Source organism: Mustela nivalis (genome assembly GCF_964662115.1).
Source record: "Mustela nivalis genome assembly, chromosome: 2".
Taxonomy (NCBI): domain Eukaryota; kingdom Metazoa; phylum Chordata; class Mammalia; order Carnivora; family Mustelidae; genus Mustela; species Mustela nivalis.
The window spans coordinates 180,371,637-180,388,078 of record NC_139021.1 but is presented as its reverse complement, the minus strand read 5'-3'; the positions used below and the strand labels follow the sequence as shown (position 1 = coordinate 180,388,078).

Genomic DNA, 16,442 nt, shown 5'->3' with positions numbered 1-16,442 from the left:
CTTCCTTCCGTTGAAATGGTGTCCGGACGTTCTGATTTTCTCCTGGCGTTTGTGAAAATGTAGACGCGGGCTGTCTTAAAACACTGCTACGGCGTCCTGTCCGCTGTTTGACCGGTGCACTTGGGTCCCCCACCCCCTCTGATTGTGATGAGCCAAGTGAGCTCTTTTGATCGGGGCACTGGGGGAGCAGAAGGACAGAAAACTTTAAAGGCAGGAAGCTGTTTCCAAACATAAATTCTAAAACACTCGACAGAAACAACCAACCAACACGGCCTATACACATTGAAAAGTAGGAAGCAGGATGTCCTAGGCCTGTTTCTGGCGCTGGTTCTGCCAGAAAAGAGCGCGTAACTCACTAACCTCTGCAGTGTCCCCCAGGAGATGTCGCCTGTGGAAGGCAGAGGTGCGGGCGCTGCCGAGGCTCCGTCCAGGGATCCAGCCAGCACAGGGAAGCATCTCAGGGGCTCTCGTGTCCACTTTCGCCGGCGGAGCCTCCATGGTCTTGCGGCCTTGAGGGCCAGAAGACCAAGAGCTGGAAGGCCGGCCAGAAGCGCCGCAGAGCTGGGCCTGGCCGCCTCCCGAGAAGGAACCAGCGTTGGTGGCCGCCAGGCGGGCCGGGAACGGCACGGCTGTCAAGGGACAGGCGGGCGGACCCAGCGCTTCACGTGAGCCCGGACTTCACACCGCCCGCCTCCGCCCCGTCCTTGATATTTACGGAACCCGCTTCTGGGCGAGTGTGAGGCGTTCTGTCTCTCGTGCTTTCCGAGCAGTTTCCTAGGTCGCCATCGTGGTTAGAACGTGAAATGCTTGTTGGTGGTTTGCCCAAGCACTGCTCCGTGGAAGGGCGGGCGGGCTGGCTGGCTGGTTGTCCCCTCCTTGGTTTTCTTCCCTCTCTTTCTGGAACCTTCTAGATCCTCTCTCAGTGTTTTCTGGTCTGCCTTCCGCACAGGGACGTGAAGCATGGGCTCAGGGAGGGTGCCGCCTGGAGCCCCGGGCTTGCCATCGGGTTACTCTGTTCCTGCAGCTTTCGCTTGGGTTCGTTTTATTGGCAAGAGAATGTAGCTTGTGTCTCTGGCAGTTTCCAGAAGATGGCTTTTTTACTCGATGCTGTTTTCTGTAGTGAAACTCTTTGCAGGATTAAAGAGTTAAGTCTGTGAGGCTCATTGCTCTTTCAGAAATTGGTCCCATCTTGCTTTATTTAGTCAACATGAGATTTTCAGAAAAGCGGCTCTCTCCAAAAGACGGCAGTGTGCTTTAAAAAACAGAGCTGCCGGAGTACTTAGGAAAGTGGGAGTCCAGTTCCAGGTGTTTTTACCTCACACAGGAAACATCTGTCATAATATTTGGCAGCTTGTGGAGCTGGGGCTGCGTGAGTTTGGGTGGCTTCTGAGCACGATGTGTTGGGTGACGGAAGGGAGACCCAGGCCGCCTCATTCTGGCGTTGGGGGGTGGCGCCCACCTTGCAGCTTCTCCCTGCACCGGCTGCCCCACGTCGGGCATGACCCCTTCCACTCCTTCCCAAAAACTCGTTCGTGGTTTCTTAGGAGCTGCTGGGTCCACCTTCTAGACAGTCCTGCTTCCGTTGGGGAACTTGAACTGTGAACGTGACGTGCGTAAGCCAGTTGGTCTCCCGAGCACCCCCGCTGCAGAGGTCCTGCCCAGGCAGCTCTCGGGGTCCCTCGCCTGCCTCTGAAGGGATGCGCCTGCATCACGAATGGGGCCCCTGAGCCCTAGAGCCACACGATGTTATGGGTTTTTTTTCTTTTCCTTTTATAATTTATTTTTAAATTTTTTAAAATTTTTCATTTTTTTTTTTAGCATATAATATATTCTTAGTCCCAGGGGTACAGGTCTGTGAATCACCAGGTTTACACAGTTCCCAGCATTCCCCATAGCACACACCCTCCCTAACGTCCATCACCCACCCCCCCACCCCCCCCACCCCCCCGGCAACCCTCAGTTTGTTTCGTGAGATTAAGAGCCTCTTTCGGTCCCGATCCCATCTCATTTTATGTTTTCTTTATTATAAGATGGGGAGAACAGGAAATGGGTGGATGGGCTTAACCCGACCCCAGGCTTCGGGCAGTTTCTCTCATCAGCTCTCGGCAGGGGTCCCCAGCTCCAGCAGCAGCCCCATGCGCTGAGTCCAAGTTCAGGAGTACTTTCTGATACTCGAGCAGTTAATTTTATAGGTGACCTCATCAATACTTGGGAGTTTGGGAAACTCTTAAGCAAGTAATAGGATTACTGTGTTAAACAGGTTTCCTTTTCCAGCAGCGGGGCAGAGCCTACCCAGGGTCCGTGCAGGGGATTCTGGAATATAGAGCATTAGCTTTGGCTGAAGTTGGAGTTGGACCTGTGTCCCACACCCTGTGGGCCTGTATAGAGTCGCGTATGGGCAGAGCACCTAGAACGGCGCCTGCCTGGTACAGACATTGGCAGGTGTGGACATCCTCTGATAAGGAAACTGTAAGAAAGACAGGATACCAAAGATGCCTCGTTTCTGGTCACCTCTGCAGGATAAGGACTACGGTTGTCCATCCGCCCAGCCAGTGGGGGAGGAAAAGGTGACAGTGGGGTGTGGTCCTCCCTGAGAGGCCTAGCAGGCCCCTTTTGGCCCAAAACCCCAGGACCGGAAGGGGAAGAGGTGAGGAGGTAGAGGTGGGCAGAGGCGTCTCGAGCATACCTGGTTTTCGGTGTCTTCTCTGAGACACAGAGTGAGAGTGAGACATACTCTGAGGTGTGTCTCGCCCAACCCACAGGCTGTGTCCACACCAGCCTGTCCCTCCTTCTGAGAAGGGTCCCCGGTGCGGTGCCCCATCCTCCCTGGCCTGCTCCTTTCCAGAGGGAAGGATGCTTCAAGCAGCGCCCAGGGGAGGGGACAGCACGCACGAGGTGGGCTGGCCCAGCTGCACCCGGAGATGATCTGCCGTAACCAGATAGCGCTGTTTCCATTTGGTTCGGGCTCTGTAATGTGCGCCTGTCCTTTCTGATGGATCTTCTAAGGGAACACGTCTTCCGGCCGCTGGTGAGATGTGTAGATGCCATCGCGGTGTGGCCGGGCCTGTTTCCTCAGGCCCCTGCCCAGCCAGGCCTTTCAGCCCCTGGTGCCGACTGTGCCAACAGTAGAATTACTGAAATTGGCGCCAGCAGCTCCCTTTTCTACACAGAAACCCAGCGTTGGCACTGCGGCTTGTTAATTTTTTTTTTCCTTCCCATGCATCCCAGGAGGTGGAGGGGATTGGAGGGGGATTTAGGTCTCCTCTCCACCTGCCGGGGAGTTTTTCCAGATAACTTGAGGCTTTGTTGGTATTTTGGGGTCAGAAATGGGGGCGGCGGTGTTCGGGTAACAGCCTGCGTCCTGGGCTGCTTCCCCACCAGTTCTCCAACAGTCAGTGGGTAGACACCGAGCTTGTCCCAGAGTTGAGTTCGTGTGTGCCTCAGGACGCAGGGAGATTGGGGGGGCACTGCGCCCCTGAAACTGCCTTGCAGTACCGTGTACCTCTAACTCCTGGAAACGAACTTGGACCTACTTTCCTCTCCCACAGTAAAATCTCAGTACTCGTTCAAAAAGCAATTTTTCTTTTAACAACTGGATTTTTAAGTTTAAGATTCTAACTGAATCCGGCGCTGAGAGATGCGGGTGAAGACACCATTCGTGGGTGTCACGGCTGCAGGGAGGCTCATGATCTCGGTTACAGATGTTCTCACCGGATCCCACAGTTGTGAGCTTTGGTTCCGGTGTGAGTTCGTGCCTCGGGGCTCCCCTCGGTCGGAGGAGCAGACCCTGCGACTTTGTCCACGGTGCTGCTTCTCGGACCCTTCGGGGTTCATGATTAGGAAGTGTCATAATGCTCCTGGTGGGGAGGTCTTTTATCTCGATTAAAAAACTGGTGCTGCTCGTGTTCCTGCACCTAGAGTCCCCAGTGAGGGATGCAGAAATCGTAATCCATGGGCATACTGGAAAATCGCCTGCAGAATCGCAGAGCGGCCAGCCTGCTGGCCAGCTGCTTCCCCGCGGACAGACGTAGAGGCAGGCCCGCCTCCGTCGCCGCTGCTCCCCGGTTCTCCTTCGTAACGTGGGGGCTTAGTCGCTGACCTGTGGAGGCAGTCTTAAAATGGTGAATTCTAGGTGACCCACAGCGGTGTTGTTTGGTTTGTCTATCCCCGGCAGCATGAAGGGATCTGTATTTTCCGATAATAAAGTAAAAAATGCGTTTGGACTTGAGTGATGTAACTCATTTGACCGGTCACCAGTCCTCGGAGCCAGATTTCGACGTCGCCCAGAGCGTCCAGCGGCAGACCTGGCCCATTTCTCAGGGCGCCTCGTGTTCTAGAATTGTGTGTGAGACTGCGCACCACCCCTTTTTTATCCCGCCTGCCTGTTCACATTTAATTTGTTCCTAGCCCTGTGCAGTGGATTAACATTTCATCAGGGTGGATTAAGATTGAATCAGCATTAAAGCGGTCTTTTCCTGTTTTCCTTCTGTCACTTTTAGGTGATCGCGGGCAGGGGTGGGGGGAGGCATCGGGAGGAGGGGGAGGCAGTGCTCATCCCAAAAGTACCCCGGTGAGGACCACGGAGATAAGCCAGAGCTTCCGTGTGAAAGTAATTGGCAGTTGCAGGTTGGCAGGCCTGGCTGGAGCCCTCTGCCGTGTTCCTCCATCTAACGAGATGTCACATGGAACAAAAGCTTTAGGGGTTTTATTTAGCTCCTAATCCCCACGCTGAGAGAGCTGAGGTCCATGTGAGCTCACCCCCTGGAAGGGAGGGGGGCCGGCAAGCCTGGCGCAGCCTCCTTTCTGGGACTGGAGCTGCCGCTGGGGAGTGAGGCGAAGTTACCGTGAGTGTTGTGTTTTGTCTACTAATGTTTCGGAGGATTAATAATTCAGACCGTACTTTGAAATAGAAAACCCCCAGTAGGTCTTTCCTGGCCGTCTGGGAAGGGCTAGAAGGCAGCGGGCCTGTTGGGACGCGCGTAACCGAAGATTAACCGAGACCGGCGTCCTGCCCTGCCTCCGCCTCCGTCCCTCCTTCCCGATGCCGGTCCCCAGCCGCCAGGTCCACATCGGCCGCTCCCAGAGCTGGGATGCCGCCGGCTGGTACGAGGGCCCCTGGGACGTGGCCGAGGCCCCAGCGAGGAGCAGTTCCGTGGCGGACGGCGCGGCTGCAGGACCCTGGTACGAGCCACGGGGCGCCGCCGAGCCCTACGTCTACCGGGAGGCCTTCTTCAACTCTGTTGCTGGAGGGAAAAGCCCAGTCACCGACTTCACCTTTTATGACAGCAGACAGGCGGTGATGTCTGGGCGAGGTGGCCTGCTGCCGCGGGATCACTACGGCGACGCGGCAGGAGCCGCTCGGGCACCCAGGGAGGCTCGCCACCCCCGTGACCCGGGACTCGGCCGGTCGCTGCCTGGTTACGGCGTGACAGGCGGCAGGATGTCATGGGATCCGGTGCCAGGCCGGGTCCCTGCCCTGCAGGAGGCCGGCCACCTGTACCAGGACCCCGCGGGCAAAGGGGTGGCTCAGGGGCAGCGGACGCAGAGCCGGGCCCCATCGCCCACGCGGTGTGGGGGGGAGCTGGCCGACGGCAGGTACGCCCCGGAGGTCCCCGCCCACCTTGCCAGCCAGCTCTACAATGACACCGGCGAGAGGCCTGTGGATTCTGTCCCCGCCAGGCAGGCAGCCCCTACCTGCCTGGTCGTGGACCCCGCCGCAGCCAGCGCCTCTGACGGCGGCACGGGGGTGGCCCCAGGAGCGCTGCACCGTGGCTACGGGCCTGCCCGGGGTGGGGTCCCCTCCAGGATGGCCGATGAGAACTATGAGGCGGACCCGTCCTCCTTCCAGGGGGTCGGGGGCAGGAGGAGCGCGCTGCCCGAGTTCCTGGCGCTCCTGCGGGCAGAGGGGGTGGCGGAGGCCACGCTGGTGGCTCTGCTGCAGCAGGGCTTCGACTCACCGGCCGTCCTGGCCACCATGGAGGACACAGACATCAAGTGCGTCGCACCCAACCTGGGCCAGGCCCGAGTGCTGAGCCGCCTGGCTGGTACCTGCAGGACCGAGATGCAGCTGCGCCGGCAGGGCCGGGGGGCGCCCTCCCCCCGGGTGCGCTCCAGCAGCTTCAGCCATCGCGGCGAGCTCCACGGTGACCTGTCTACGCTGGGCACCTCGGCCTTGCAGCCCCAGCCTGCGGGACCCCTGCAGGCGGGGGACCTGGCTCGCCGCCCCTCCAGCGCACCGTCCCAGCACCTCCTGGAGGCGGCAGCTGCCTACTCTGCCCCTGGAGTGGGCACCCAGGCCCCCCACTTCCCCTCCAGCTCTGGGTACAGCTCTCCCACCCCCTGCGCCCTGACGGCCCGGCTGGGCCCCACATACCCCCCGCAGGCCGGGGTGGCCTTAACTCACCCGGGCCCCGCTGCCCCCCTTCACCCGGGCCCCAGAACCGCGTACTCCACAGCGTACACGGTGCCCATGGAGCTGCTGAAGCGGGAGCGCAGCGTGGCCGCGTCTCCCCTGCCCAGCCCCCACGGCAGCCCCCAGCTCCTGCGGAAGCCCAGTGTCCCTGTGGAGCTGTCCCCACTGCCGCCAGCCAGCCAGAGCCTCCACACGCCTCAGCCGCCCTACCAGAAGGTGGCCCGGCGGACGGGGGCCCCCATCATCGTGTCCACCATGCTTGCTCCGGAGCCAAGTAATGAACCCTCCCTGCCCTTCCTCGCCGGGGACGGTGGTGAGGGGTGGTGCGGGCGGAGATGTGAGCACGGGACTGTGGGTCCTCCCATTTTTGTTGCTCTCCTGCCACGCCTGGGGAGACCAGACCCTACACCCAGGTGCACGCATCTGCTCCCATGCGGCCAGCTAGCCGAGGGGGACGGGTACTCTTGAGTGAGACGGGTTTACGGTTCAGGCTGACCCACAGGAACAGTGGCACGGCCTTCCCGTTCTTGGGTTCGGCTCCAGGTCCTTAAGTGACACTCTCTGGGCTGATGCTACACAAGTGTGTTTCTGGGAAAAACCCAGAAGTCACTCAGAACAGAATGAAGCCCTGGGCTCACGGAGGTGGCCTTCTCTCCATCTCACACCTTCGGTGGCTCTGGGGAAGGTGGGGGTATCTGTGCAGGGCCTCCCACAAATTGGGTGACCCTCACTTGCCATGAGGAGTGTACTGTGGCGTGGGGACGCACCTGTGCGTGTCCTGTGCGCAGCATCCGAGGTAGGAAGCACCGGAGAGTTCAAACCGGGTGTGCTTTCCTGGCCTGTGTGTTACCCAAAGCAAGATGACGACATCCCTTAGAACACCCTGTTTCAAAGACAGATGTCGTCTCGTTTTGGAAAACGCAGTTGGGGGATTCTGTTTACTTGTAGGGAACGATATATTTTCAAGTTGAAGACGGAAAGCGCTGTCCTCGGTGGTTCTCTTCAAAGACAGGAGACACGTGTAATTTATTAGATGTGTTTCCTTGGGTTTTGTGGATGAAATTCCCGGTGGACGTTCTCTGAACACTTCACCTTGTGTTTTCACCGTAGAATCTTTACTGATAATTCATGTTCTACATCAGGTTTTTCTTCCTTCTTGCCACCCCTTTTTAGAAAACTGAATCCCATTCAAATGAAATTTTTTTTCTGAATAACTAGAGTTCTCAGGTGGAGGGACTGGTGTTTAAAATAAGATGTACCTGTTTGAAAATGCCCCCATCAGCTGTGGGAACCTGATCCTGAAAACCTCAGGGGCTGGGTTGGCTCTCGTGTCACTTCTGGAGCGGGGGACAGTGACCTCGTGGCTAGCAGGAGGCTGAAACGGCTCCTGTGGCTTTTAAGTTTGATGATACAATATATTTGACTTTTTTCTTCCCCCTCTCCCTCTAATCAACGTGTGGCAGGAGAAATTCAGATGGGCTCGCGGAGAACGTATGCACCTTCTCCCTCGCAAACATTCCTTCTTTGCAACCAACTAATTTGCATGGCGATGACATTTGTTGCTGCAGTAATTTCATCTGATAATGGCCGGGCTTGCAAAGCGGATCTGAAAACATATTCCTTAATTATGTGTTGCTAAGCAACGGGAGGGTTTGGTCATAATCACAGAAAGATTATCTCCTCATTGAAGTCCTGGAAAGGTTTTGCTGAAGGAGGACCTGTAAAATTGCCTTATTTTCTTCTTTCTTCTGTTTATCTTGCGCTGTCTTCTAACAGAAACATTCCCCGTTATTTGGGCGAGGGGTCGGGGGATATTATTTAAGTTGTTTGGAGTAGGATCGTTAACACACTGTTTTGCAGACCAAAGGATATTGATTTTTTGTTTCATTTCTGTGGCAGCCAGCCAGTGGCAAGGAAGCCTGCAGTCGGAAGTCTGCCAGCAAATAAATTTCTCTGTCAGATGATCTGTCCCGGAGCGGTCGTTCTCCTCCTAGATCCTTCTGCTACATTCAGTGTGTCTTTACGACCCTCCCCTGAACATGGTGTGTCAGGGACCCGGGCAGGAAATGGGCTTCTCCTGGGCAGAACTGGCATTGTTGGGGGACAGCCTTCACAGTGTCCACGGCCAGATTCGGATCTCTTGGTTCCTACTGCCAAGCCCCAGTGGTCGCTTTGCCCCCGAGAGGGCAGCATGCACACTTACGGGAAGCACGCCAGCCCTAAAGTCTGGGAACCCAGCATTCCCAGGGAGCAGCCCCAGCTAGCCTGTGCGGCCAGGCTGAGCAGGGGGTGGCCGTCCTCAGATCCGGCTTTGGCCGCTGTGGCCATTGACTGCACAGCCAGCATGAGTAAATGTTCATTTTGGTCTTCTCCTAACCCAAAAGGTTTCCCTCTGATCCGGAGGGACAGGGATGCTCCGGAAGGCGACTCTCTTCACTGTCTTGGGGGAGGCAGTCTGTAGGTTCCCAGTGGCTGTGTGTTTGGTTCTAAGTGCCTGGTTTGACTTAGACGTGCTTTGCGTGTTCTAACACCTCCTTGCTTTCTTCAGTCTGTGAACTACCTGCTTCACCGTGGTTGGCTTTGGGGGTGGGGTAATGGGCTCTTTGCTAGTCCGTGGAGCAGGCACTCCGGGCCGCCAGCCCCATGTGATGGGGGATTAGTGCACGTCAGACCCGGGCGAGCCTTGGCATCTGGTGGGTCCGCTGTCACGTACACGCTGACCGGGTTGACAGTGGCCCAAGCTGCAGACCCCCAGCTCCGGCTGCCGCCCGGCATCATCCCCTCCCCCACATCACAAGGTGTCACGCAGCCCTCTCTGCCACCGTGCATCGGGGCGCATCCTGCCAGCAGCGGCGCTGCGGCCAGTCGGGTTTCTGTCTCCCCCAGAGACCGCAGGGCACGCCGCCCACAGAGGGCTCTCCGAGAGCACCGCCAGCGCTCACGGACTCCCACGAGCAATGCGGCGTGGCCCTCACGGCCTGAGGGTTTGTCTCCTTCCAGGCATGTGACCGCGTGCGGTTGGATTTAAGTGTTGTGACCCCCATCTAGTGCCAGGGCCGCTGCCTAAGGGCACATCCAAGGTCTGTTGGCGCCAGGGCCATGGGGAGACGGGTGGTCGCCACCGTGTTCCGGGTCGCCAGAGCTGGTCACGTGTGTGTTTGATGCAGTGCCGACACGCGGTGTGGGCCCCTGGCCTCCTGGGTGGGAAGGCCGCGGGAGAAAAGGCTAGTTTCAGAATCCGAATAGAGGGTTGGCTGCGTGCACACTTGGGGATTCCTTCCCTGTCCTTGGCTTTCTTGGAGGGACCCTCTGCACATGACGGGCGGTGCTGGTAGGACGGAGGGGCAAGGCGCAGGGCTGGAGAGGGAGGACTCTCAAACCGCGAGGCAGGAGGGCGGCCACCACCAGACCCCAGAAGCTTCCAGAGCCAGCGGGTCACACCCATCCCCTACCTATATATAGGTAGAGCCAGCCTGGGAGGGGGTGGGATGGGGATCTGGGGACCGTGCCCCTGAGCTGGCACTGCGGGGAATCGGGGTGATGAGATCAGCCCCTTCTGCCAAATAGCCTTACTTTGGCAAGATCTCACAGTCTGACTGAAGAGACGTGTAGGGCAAATAGGGCAACGCCTAGACCCCCCGACATGGAGCACAGACTTGAGTAAGGCCGCCTGGGAGCTTGGTTCTGGCTAATTGATTCTTCAGGTGTGTGTGGGCCCCAGGTCAGCTGTGTGACGCCCATAGGGTGTAACACCAAGTCTGGTCTTGGGATGCTGTGCCACCTGGGGTATCGTCATCGGATGTGGGGCGCTGCCTTCTGAAACAAGGGACACACACAGGTCCTCCGGGAGCCTGGGGTGGTCTGCGGACTTGGTGTGTGCCGGAGGGAAAGGCAGGGCTGAGCACAAACCCCAGAGCAGCCATCAGACGGCAGGCATCGTGGGCAGTCCCAGGGCGAGGACGCGGCCCCCGCAGCATGAGGGTGCCAAGACCTGTGCACAAGAGTCACTGCCGGAATGTCCCGGCTCTGCTCGGTAACTTCCCGGGGCATCTCGGGGGCTTTTTTTCTGGCAGAGGGATTTGCACCTTTGTGGCCGAGGAACTCCAGCCTCAGGGAGCAGGAAGGGGGCTCGTCTGAGGCTGCTTAGCCGAACTCCTCCCTCTTCCTTACAGTGCCCTTCCTCACACATCAAGCCTCGCGGGGAGCCGCGGCTTCAGAGCTGCTGACGGCCCTTCCTTTCCCAGCAAGGGAAACACGGGAAACGTATCCCGTGCCCATAAGATGAACGGGCCGGCGCTCGTCTTGCTTTCACACTCGATCCATCTCTCAGGGCAGCCCCGGTGCACAATCAAGTGGGACTCCTCGGTTCCTGTTTCTCCCTTGCACGGTGGCCCCCTCAGCAGTCATCTGCTCCTGGTCTCAGCATTCAAGATCCCCTGCCAGGGCCCCCATGAGCCCCACCCTCTGTTGGAGGTCACTGGACTCACCTGTCACCCCTGCCCTTCACTGACCCTGTTTTCCCGGAGTGGGAATGGTCATCTCCTACCTGTCCTTGTCTGGGAGAATTTGGACCCTGGTCATTTTCTCCTCACCGGACTAACCTCGGAGCCGGAACTTGATATCGCCCCTTGTTCTTGTAGCTGTTTTCACTGGACAGAGTCTGCGTTTCTCGGTTCTGCTGGGTTCCTAGAGAAACCATGCATGCCGGGGAACAGGACTTCAGCCCCGGAACAGAAGGTAGTTGAACACGGGGTGTGTGTCTTGGTGAACATATTGGGTTCTCTCTTTCTACTCCCCATGTCTGTCAAAGGAAGGTGGGAACTGAACCTGCCTTGTGGGCATGGGGGGGACGCAGCCTGCGTAGGAAGTAACTTGAATGTTGAGATCATTAGACCTGCGTGGCCTTGGCTGGAGCCTGGGCCTGCTTCAGGAATGGTGCTTTGCTCGTCGTCTTAGTTTCTTGGTCACTTAGGAGGCTGGACGCAGGGCTCTGGGCCGAGGGGTGCTGCAGAGCTCCGAGGCCAGGCCTGTCCCCCAGCTCCGGGTTTCTCAGGAGCCTCCTCTGACCTTCCAACTGTGACCTGGGGCTTCTGTCTGTGGAGGACCACATCCAAGTGGACTGTGGTTGGGCAGCCTGGAGAAGAACCTGCCGCTGGCTGTTCTAGAATGCGAGGGCCATGCCACCAGGCCTGGGTCCTGTGCAAGATTAGTGGGCCTTTCACAAAACCGGGTGTTTGGGAATTTTTGTCACCTTCTGTGCAGTGTGCCCTCCAGCCCGCACAGTGATGGCTCAGACCCCCTCCACGGGGGGGAGGGGGGGTTGTCAGTGATCGTTCAAGGAGTGTGGCCTGGGAATTTGGTTTTGACCAACTCCACTCCTCTGCCTCACGGGGCAGGAAGCCCGTACCCCTATGGGTAAAGTGGGCTCCCTCGGTATTCTTGGAGGGCTTACGGGGTCACCACGGGGTTTCTCCCTGGAGTGCAGGACACAGAAGGTGGTTACTGCGGCCAGTCCTGGCTGTGCTTTCCGCGGAGTTAGTTTGAAGGAGCTGGCTCGTGTTCTCACAGGGAGGGGGTGCAGCCTCGTCGACCCTGGGACTGGCCACGTCTGCCTGAGCTCCTGTCGCCAGATCTTGTTTCGTGTGGCCTGAGCAGGCTGGAAGTGGCCTGGGACAGGTCGTGCCCTCTCTCTAGATGGGCGTTCTGTCTTCCTGTTGGAGGGACCTGGCAGGCTTGGCTTTGGCTTCCAGAGAATAGTTTGTGTTTTTCTATCTCTTCCCCCAGGGATGCCTGCCTCTCCAAAATCTTTAAAAGAGGTGGCAGTCCCAACCACCCCAAAGCGTGGGCCAAATTTTTCTGGAGGATTTCCAGAGTTGGGGCACAGGGGACTGAGCTGAATGCACAGTGTGGGTGAGTATTGGTAGGATCATCTGCCCAAGAAAAGGGGACGCTGACTGAGCCTTTACCGTGGTACTTTCTCACCTGACCTTTATTCTTTAACTGCGTTATATTTAACACGTGACAGTGTTTAAGGTGTACACCATGCTGTTTTGATTGATTTGTGTACGGCAACACGATTGCGGACAAGGCAGCATCCGTTGTGTTACGTAACTATCATCTGACATGGTCTATGTTCATTACCCTGCACATCGGGTCTCTGGATGACACGTGTCCCCCATTGGCATCCTGAAGCACTGTCCTTGGGCATGGCTCCGCCACCATTCCTTGGTATCAGCCAGTTCACTCTAGATTTTACAGATTCACCCTTTTTTAGATTCTATGTACAGGTGACGTTGTACGTACATGTCTTTCTCTGTCCGATCTCTCCGGCATAGTGTGATGTGTTCATGGCCCCACCCGTGTTTTTGCAAATGGGAGACTGTCTTACTTCCTCATGACTGAGTAATACTTGTACGTCTACATCTTCCCTTCTTTAGCCATTCATCTGTTGATGGGTGTTGGGGTTGTTCCCAGATCTTGGCTGTTGGGAGGAATGCTTTGATAACCACAAGGGTGTGTAGATCTGTTGAGATCCTGTGTTCATTTCCTTTGCATATATACCCAGAAGTGGAATGGCTGGTTGTATGATAGATCTTCTTTTATTTTTTTTGAAGAACATCCATACTATTTTCCACGGTGGTTGGACCAACTGACATTCCCATTAACAGTGACTGTGATTTCCTTTTTTTTTTTTTTTTTTTAAGATTTTATTTATTTATTTGACAGACAGAGATCACAAGTAGGCAGAGAGCAGGCAGAGAGAGAGGAAGAAGCAGGCTCCCTGCTGGGCAGAGACCCCGATGCGGGGCTCGATCCCAGGATCCCGAGATCATGACCTGGGAGAAGGCAGAGGCTCAACCCACGGAGCCACCCAGGTGCCCCAGCACCTATTGTCTCTTGTCTTCTTGATGATGCCATTCTAACAGGTGTGAGTTGGTATCTCATGGAGGTGTTGATTGCATTTTTCTGATGAGTAGTGATACTGAACATCTTTCCGTGTATCCCTTACCATTCCGATCCCCTACATGCCCTTTGCCCTACACTGTAGTTCTCTAACTTCCGTTTGGCTTCATCTATCTCAGGGCTCACTCGACCTGGGTCTCCCATGGCGCATGCAGCCAGGAGCAGACAAGAAGTCCTCACTGGCTTTTGTATAAGAAACGTGCTTTGCAAGTACTGTCTTCCATTTCGGGGCTGTCTTTTCATGTTCTTGGTACTGTCTTTGAAAGACAGGTTTTGACTTAATTTCGTTGAAGCTCAGTTTATGTACCTGTTTACTTCTCTTGCCTTGTACTTTGGTATCATAATCCAAGGTCATAAAAACACATGCCTATGTTTACTTTCTTAAGAGTTTGACCATGTTCACTCTAACATTATGTGTTTGAACCATTTTGAGTCCAGTTCGCACATGGGTGTGAGGTAGGGGTCCAGCACATTCTTCTGCATGTGGCGGTCCCGTCGTTTCAGGACCCATTTGCTCTTGCTTTCCGGGGAGCCGAGCTAGGGGAGGGAGCCCAGGCCGGGCAGTGCTGGAACCTCATACTGTATGTACTGCATCTGGCCATGAATCCTCCAAAGAAAATAGACATTTTTAAAAGAAAACCAACATATATTAAAAGAGAAGACTTTCAGACATTTGGAGCTAATTTCTTATCCCCAAGATATGAAGCAAGATTTTTTTTTTTTTTTTTTTTAAGATTTATTTGACAGGCAGAGATCTCAAGTAGACAGAGAGGTAGGCAGAAAGAGAGGGGGAAGTAGGGTCCCAACTGAGCAGAGAGTCCAATATGGGGCTCGATCTCAGGACCCTGGGATCATGACCTGAGTAGAAGGCAGAGGCTTTAATAAACCACTTGAGCCACCCAGGCACCCCTGAAGCAGGAATTCTAAAGCTGTTTCATAGGAGCCTAGCTGGTACATAGGTGTTTTTGGTTTTTTTGTTTGTTTGTTTCTTAGATTTATGAAATAGAAATAATGCATGTCGTCTGTAATTAATCAGCCAGTGTTAGCCTAAATGTAATCAAACTGTTGCTGTTGGGTGTTTTCCCCATTTTGGTGCTGGCTTGCACAAAGAACTTTTTAGTTGCTTTTCGTGTAAAGGAAAAAAACAAGTCTGTTCACTTTTTCTTGCTCCCTCCATTGCTCAAGGAACAGGAAGGTACACTGCAGTTAAATTTAGCCAAATAGCGGTACGCAGTGTATGAATAAAACAACTTTTTTGGCAAATTGTTAGGAGAGCATAAAATCAAACCTGTAAACGCCCGTCCCCACTGAGAAGGTGGGCGGCTCTGGGGACATGTTCTCCTGAGAGCAGTTGAGAATTGATCCCAGGAAGGGTTTGCCAAGTGTGAGTGGAACAACTTGTTGTTTAAGCAAGGTTGCTGTGGGAGGATGCATCCTGGGAGGCTGAGTTTGTGGGAAGAAATGAAGGTTCCTGACGGGAACTCTGACTGCTGGGTCCCAGGTGCGGGTACCTAGACAGCTGGGGGGGCGGTGGAGGGGGGCTGTCTTCCCAGCACTGACAATATGAAAACATCACTTCCACAGGACTGCGGGTCCGGGGTAGGGGGTGAATGGGGCGGTGCTTTACCAGCATCGAGAGAATCCAAGTCTGAATCAGTCCCGTAAGTAATAGTGTGATGGTCATGGTTCTGGAGCATGTGAATTCCCGAGAAGGCTCCGAGTAATTCCCTATTAAGATGGCAGTCTTGGGGCCCCTGGGTGGCTCAGTGGGTTAAAGCCTCTGCCTTCAGCTCAGGTCATGGTCTCAGGGTCCTGGGATTGAGCCCCACATCAGGCTCTCTGCTCTGCCTGCCTCTCTGCCTACTTATGATCTCTGTCTGTCAAACAAATAAATAAAATCTTAAAAAAAAAAAAAAAAAAGATGGTAGTCTTGAGGCTTAGAGAGATTAATACTCTTCCCCAGGTCACACAGCAGGGCCAGGACTTGAAACCAGCCTGTCTGATTTCAGACACGTGACTGGCCACTGTGCCATGAGGAGCCACCGAGCACAGGGCTTCGGGGTCACGTGGGATTCAGCAGTGGTATTGAGCGGGGCATGGAGACCTGCCCAGGCCAGAAGCTGAGGTCCGTGTCCGCAAGAACAGTAGAGGGGGTGATTGCAGAGGAGTCCCCTGGTGCTCCAAGGCTCATTTCCGCAAGTGTGACATCGGGGTGACGGGCTCCACTCGTCCCCAGAGACCCGAGTGAGGAGCATGTCACACCATGCACTGGCCCAGGCTTTGCTCCTGGCCAGACCCACTGCTCTGTGGCAGAGCCAAATCTCCTTCCTCCTACAGTGCTGCCTTTCAGGAGAGCCAAGGGAAGGAATTCTTCTGTCTTCAATGGAGTGTAAATGTTCTTTTGTCCTAAGAGGATTAAGCCTCGCTCTGGGAAATGGCTCTAACACAGGGCAGAGTTGAGTAGAGGGACAAGCAAGCATGTAAGGGAATTGGAAGCTGGGTGGGCGACCAGAAAGCAGAGCTTTCCCCGCGGTCTTATGCACAAGGAGGGGCCTGTCTCTCCGGGCTTCCCACCAACCCTAGTGAAGAGGGAAAGAAGATCATTCACAGTCCGCCCCTTGCAAAATGTCCTTCCCACCTGTCCAGAGAATCCACACTGGCTCCAGACACGCCGCTGGCATTCTTATGTTCCCGCCACATCATGTCCCAGCCTGCCTCTCTCCGTTCAAGGGCTCTGGACTCGTGACCGCATCCTGTGCATTGTCTTCTAGTTTTTATAAAACGTTATAGTTAAAATTTTCAGTGGGCCTCACCCGGTCACGACTGCTAAGCTCCCATGTGCAGGTTTGGGGCCGGGGGAGGGGGGCGCGGTGCAGGGGCTGCTGCTGTTCTGCAGCTGACCTCTGATTCCCTCTCCAGGCTGCCTGCCTCTTCCCGGCCGGCCGCAGCGGGCATCGCCAAGGCCAAGGGGATGTGGCCATTTTCCTCAGTTGAAGGGGGCTGTGCCTGGAGAGGTGGCCACTGTCGCCAGCCACACACAGCGTGGGCCTGGCCGCGCTCCCTCATA

At 55.8% G+C, this 16,442-nt stretch overlaps 1 protein-coding gene across 5 annotated transcripts in view; it reads left to right on the top strand.

The window, feature by feature from the left end:
• The window catches only part of CTBP2 (C-terminal binding protein 2), a 156,549-nt gene that overhangs the window by 116,139 nt on the left and 23,968 nt on the right, over positions 1-16,442 (top strand). The window contains exon 1 of one of the 5 annotated variants that reach the window (XM_082721682.1): positions 5,027-6,686. The exons of the other annotated variants lie outside the window; for them this stretch is intronic. Coding sequence (XP_082577808.1) covers positions 5,042-6,686 — 1,645 coding nt within the window. The 5' untranslated portion in view covers positions 5,027-5,041. Of the gene's footprint in view, positions 1-5,026; positions 6,687-16,442 lie in introns of those variants that run through there. 5 annotated transcript variants of the gene reach the window in all.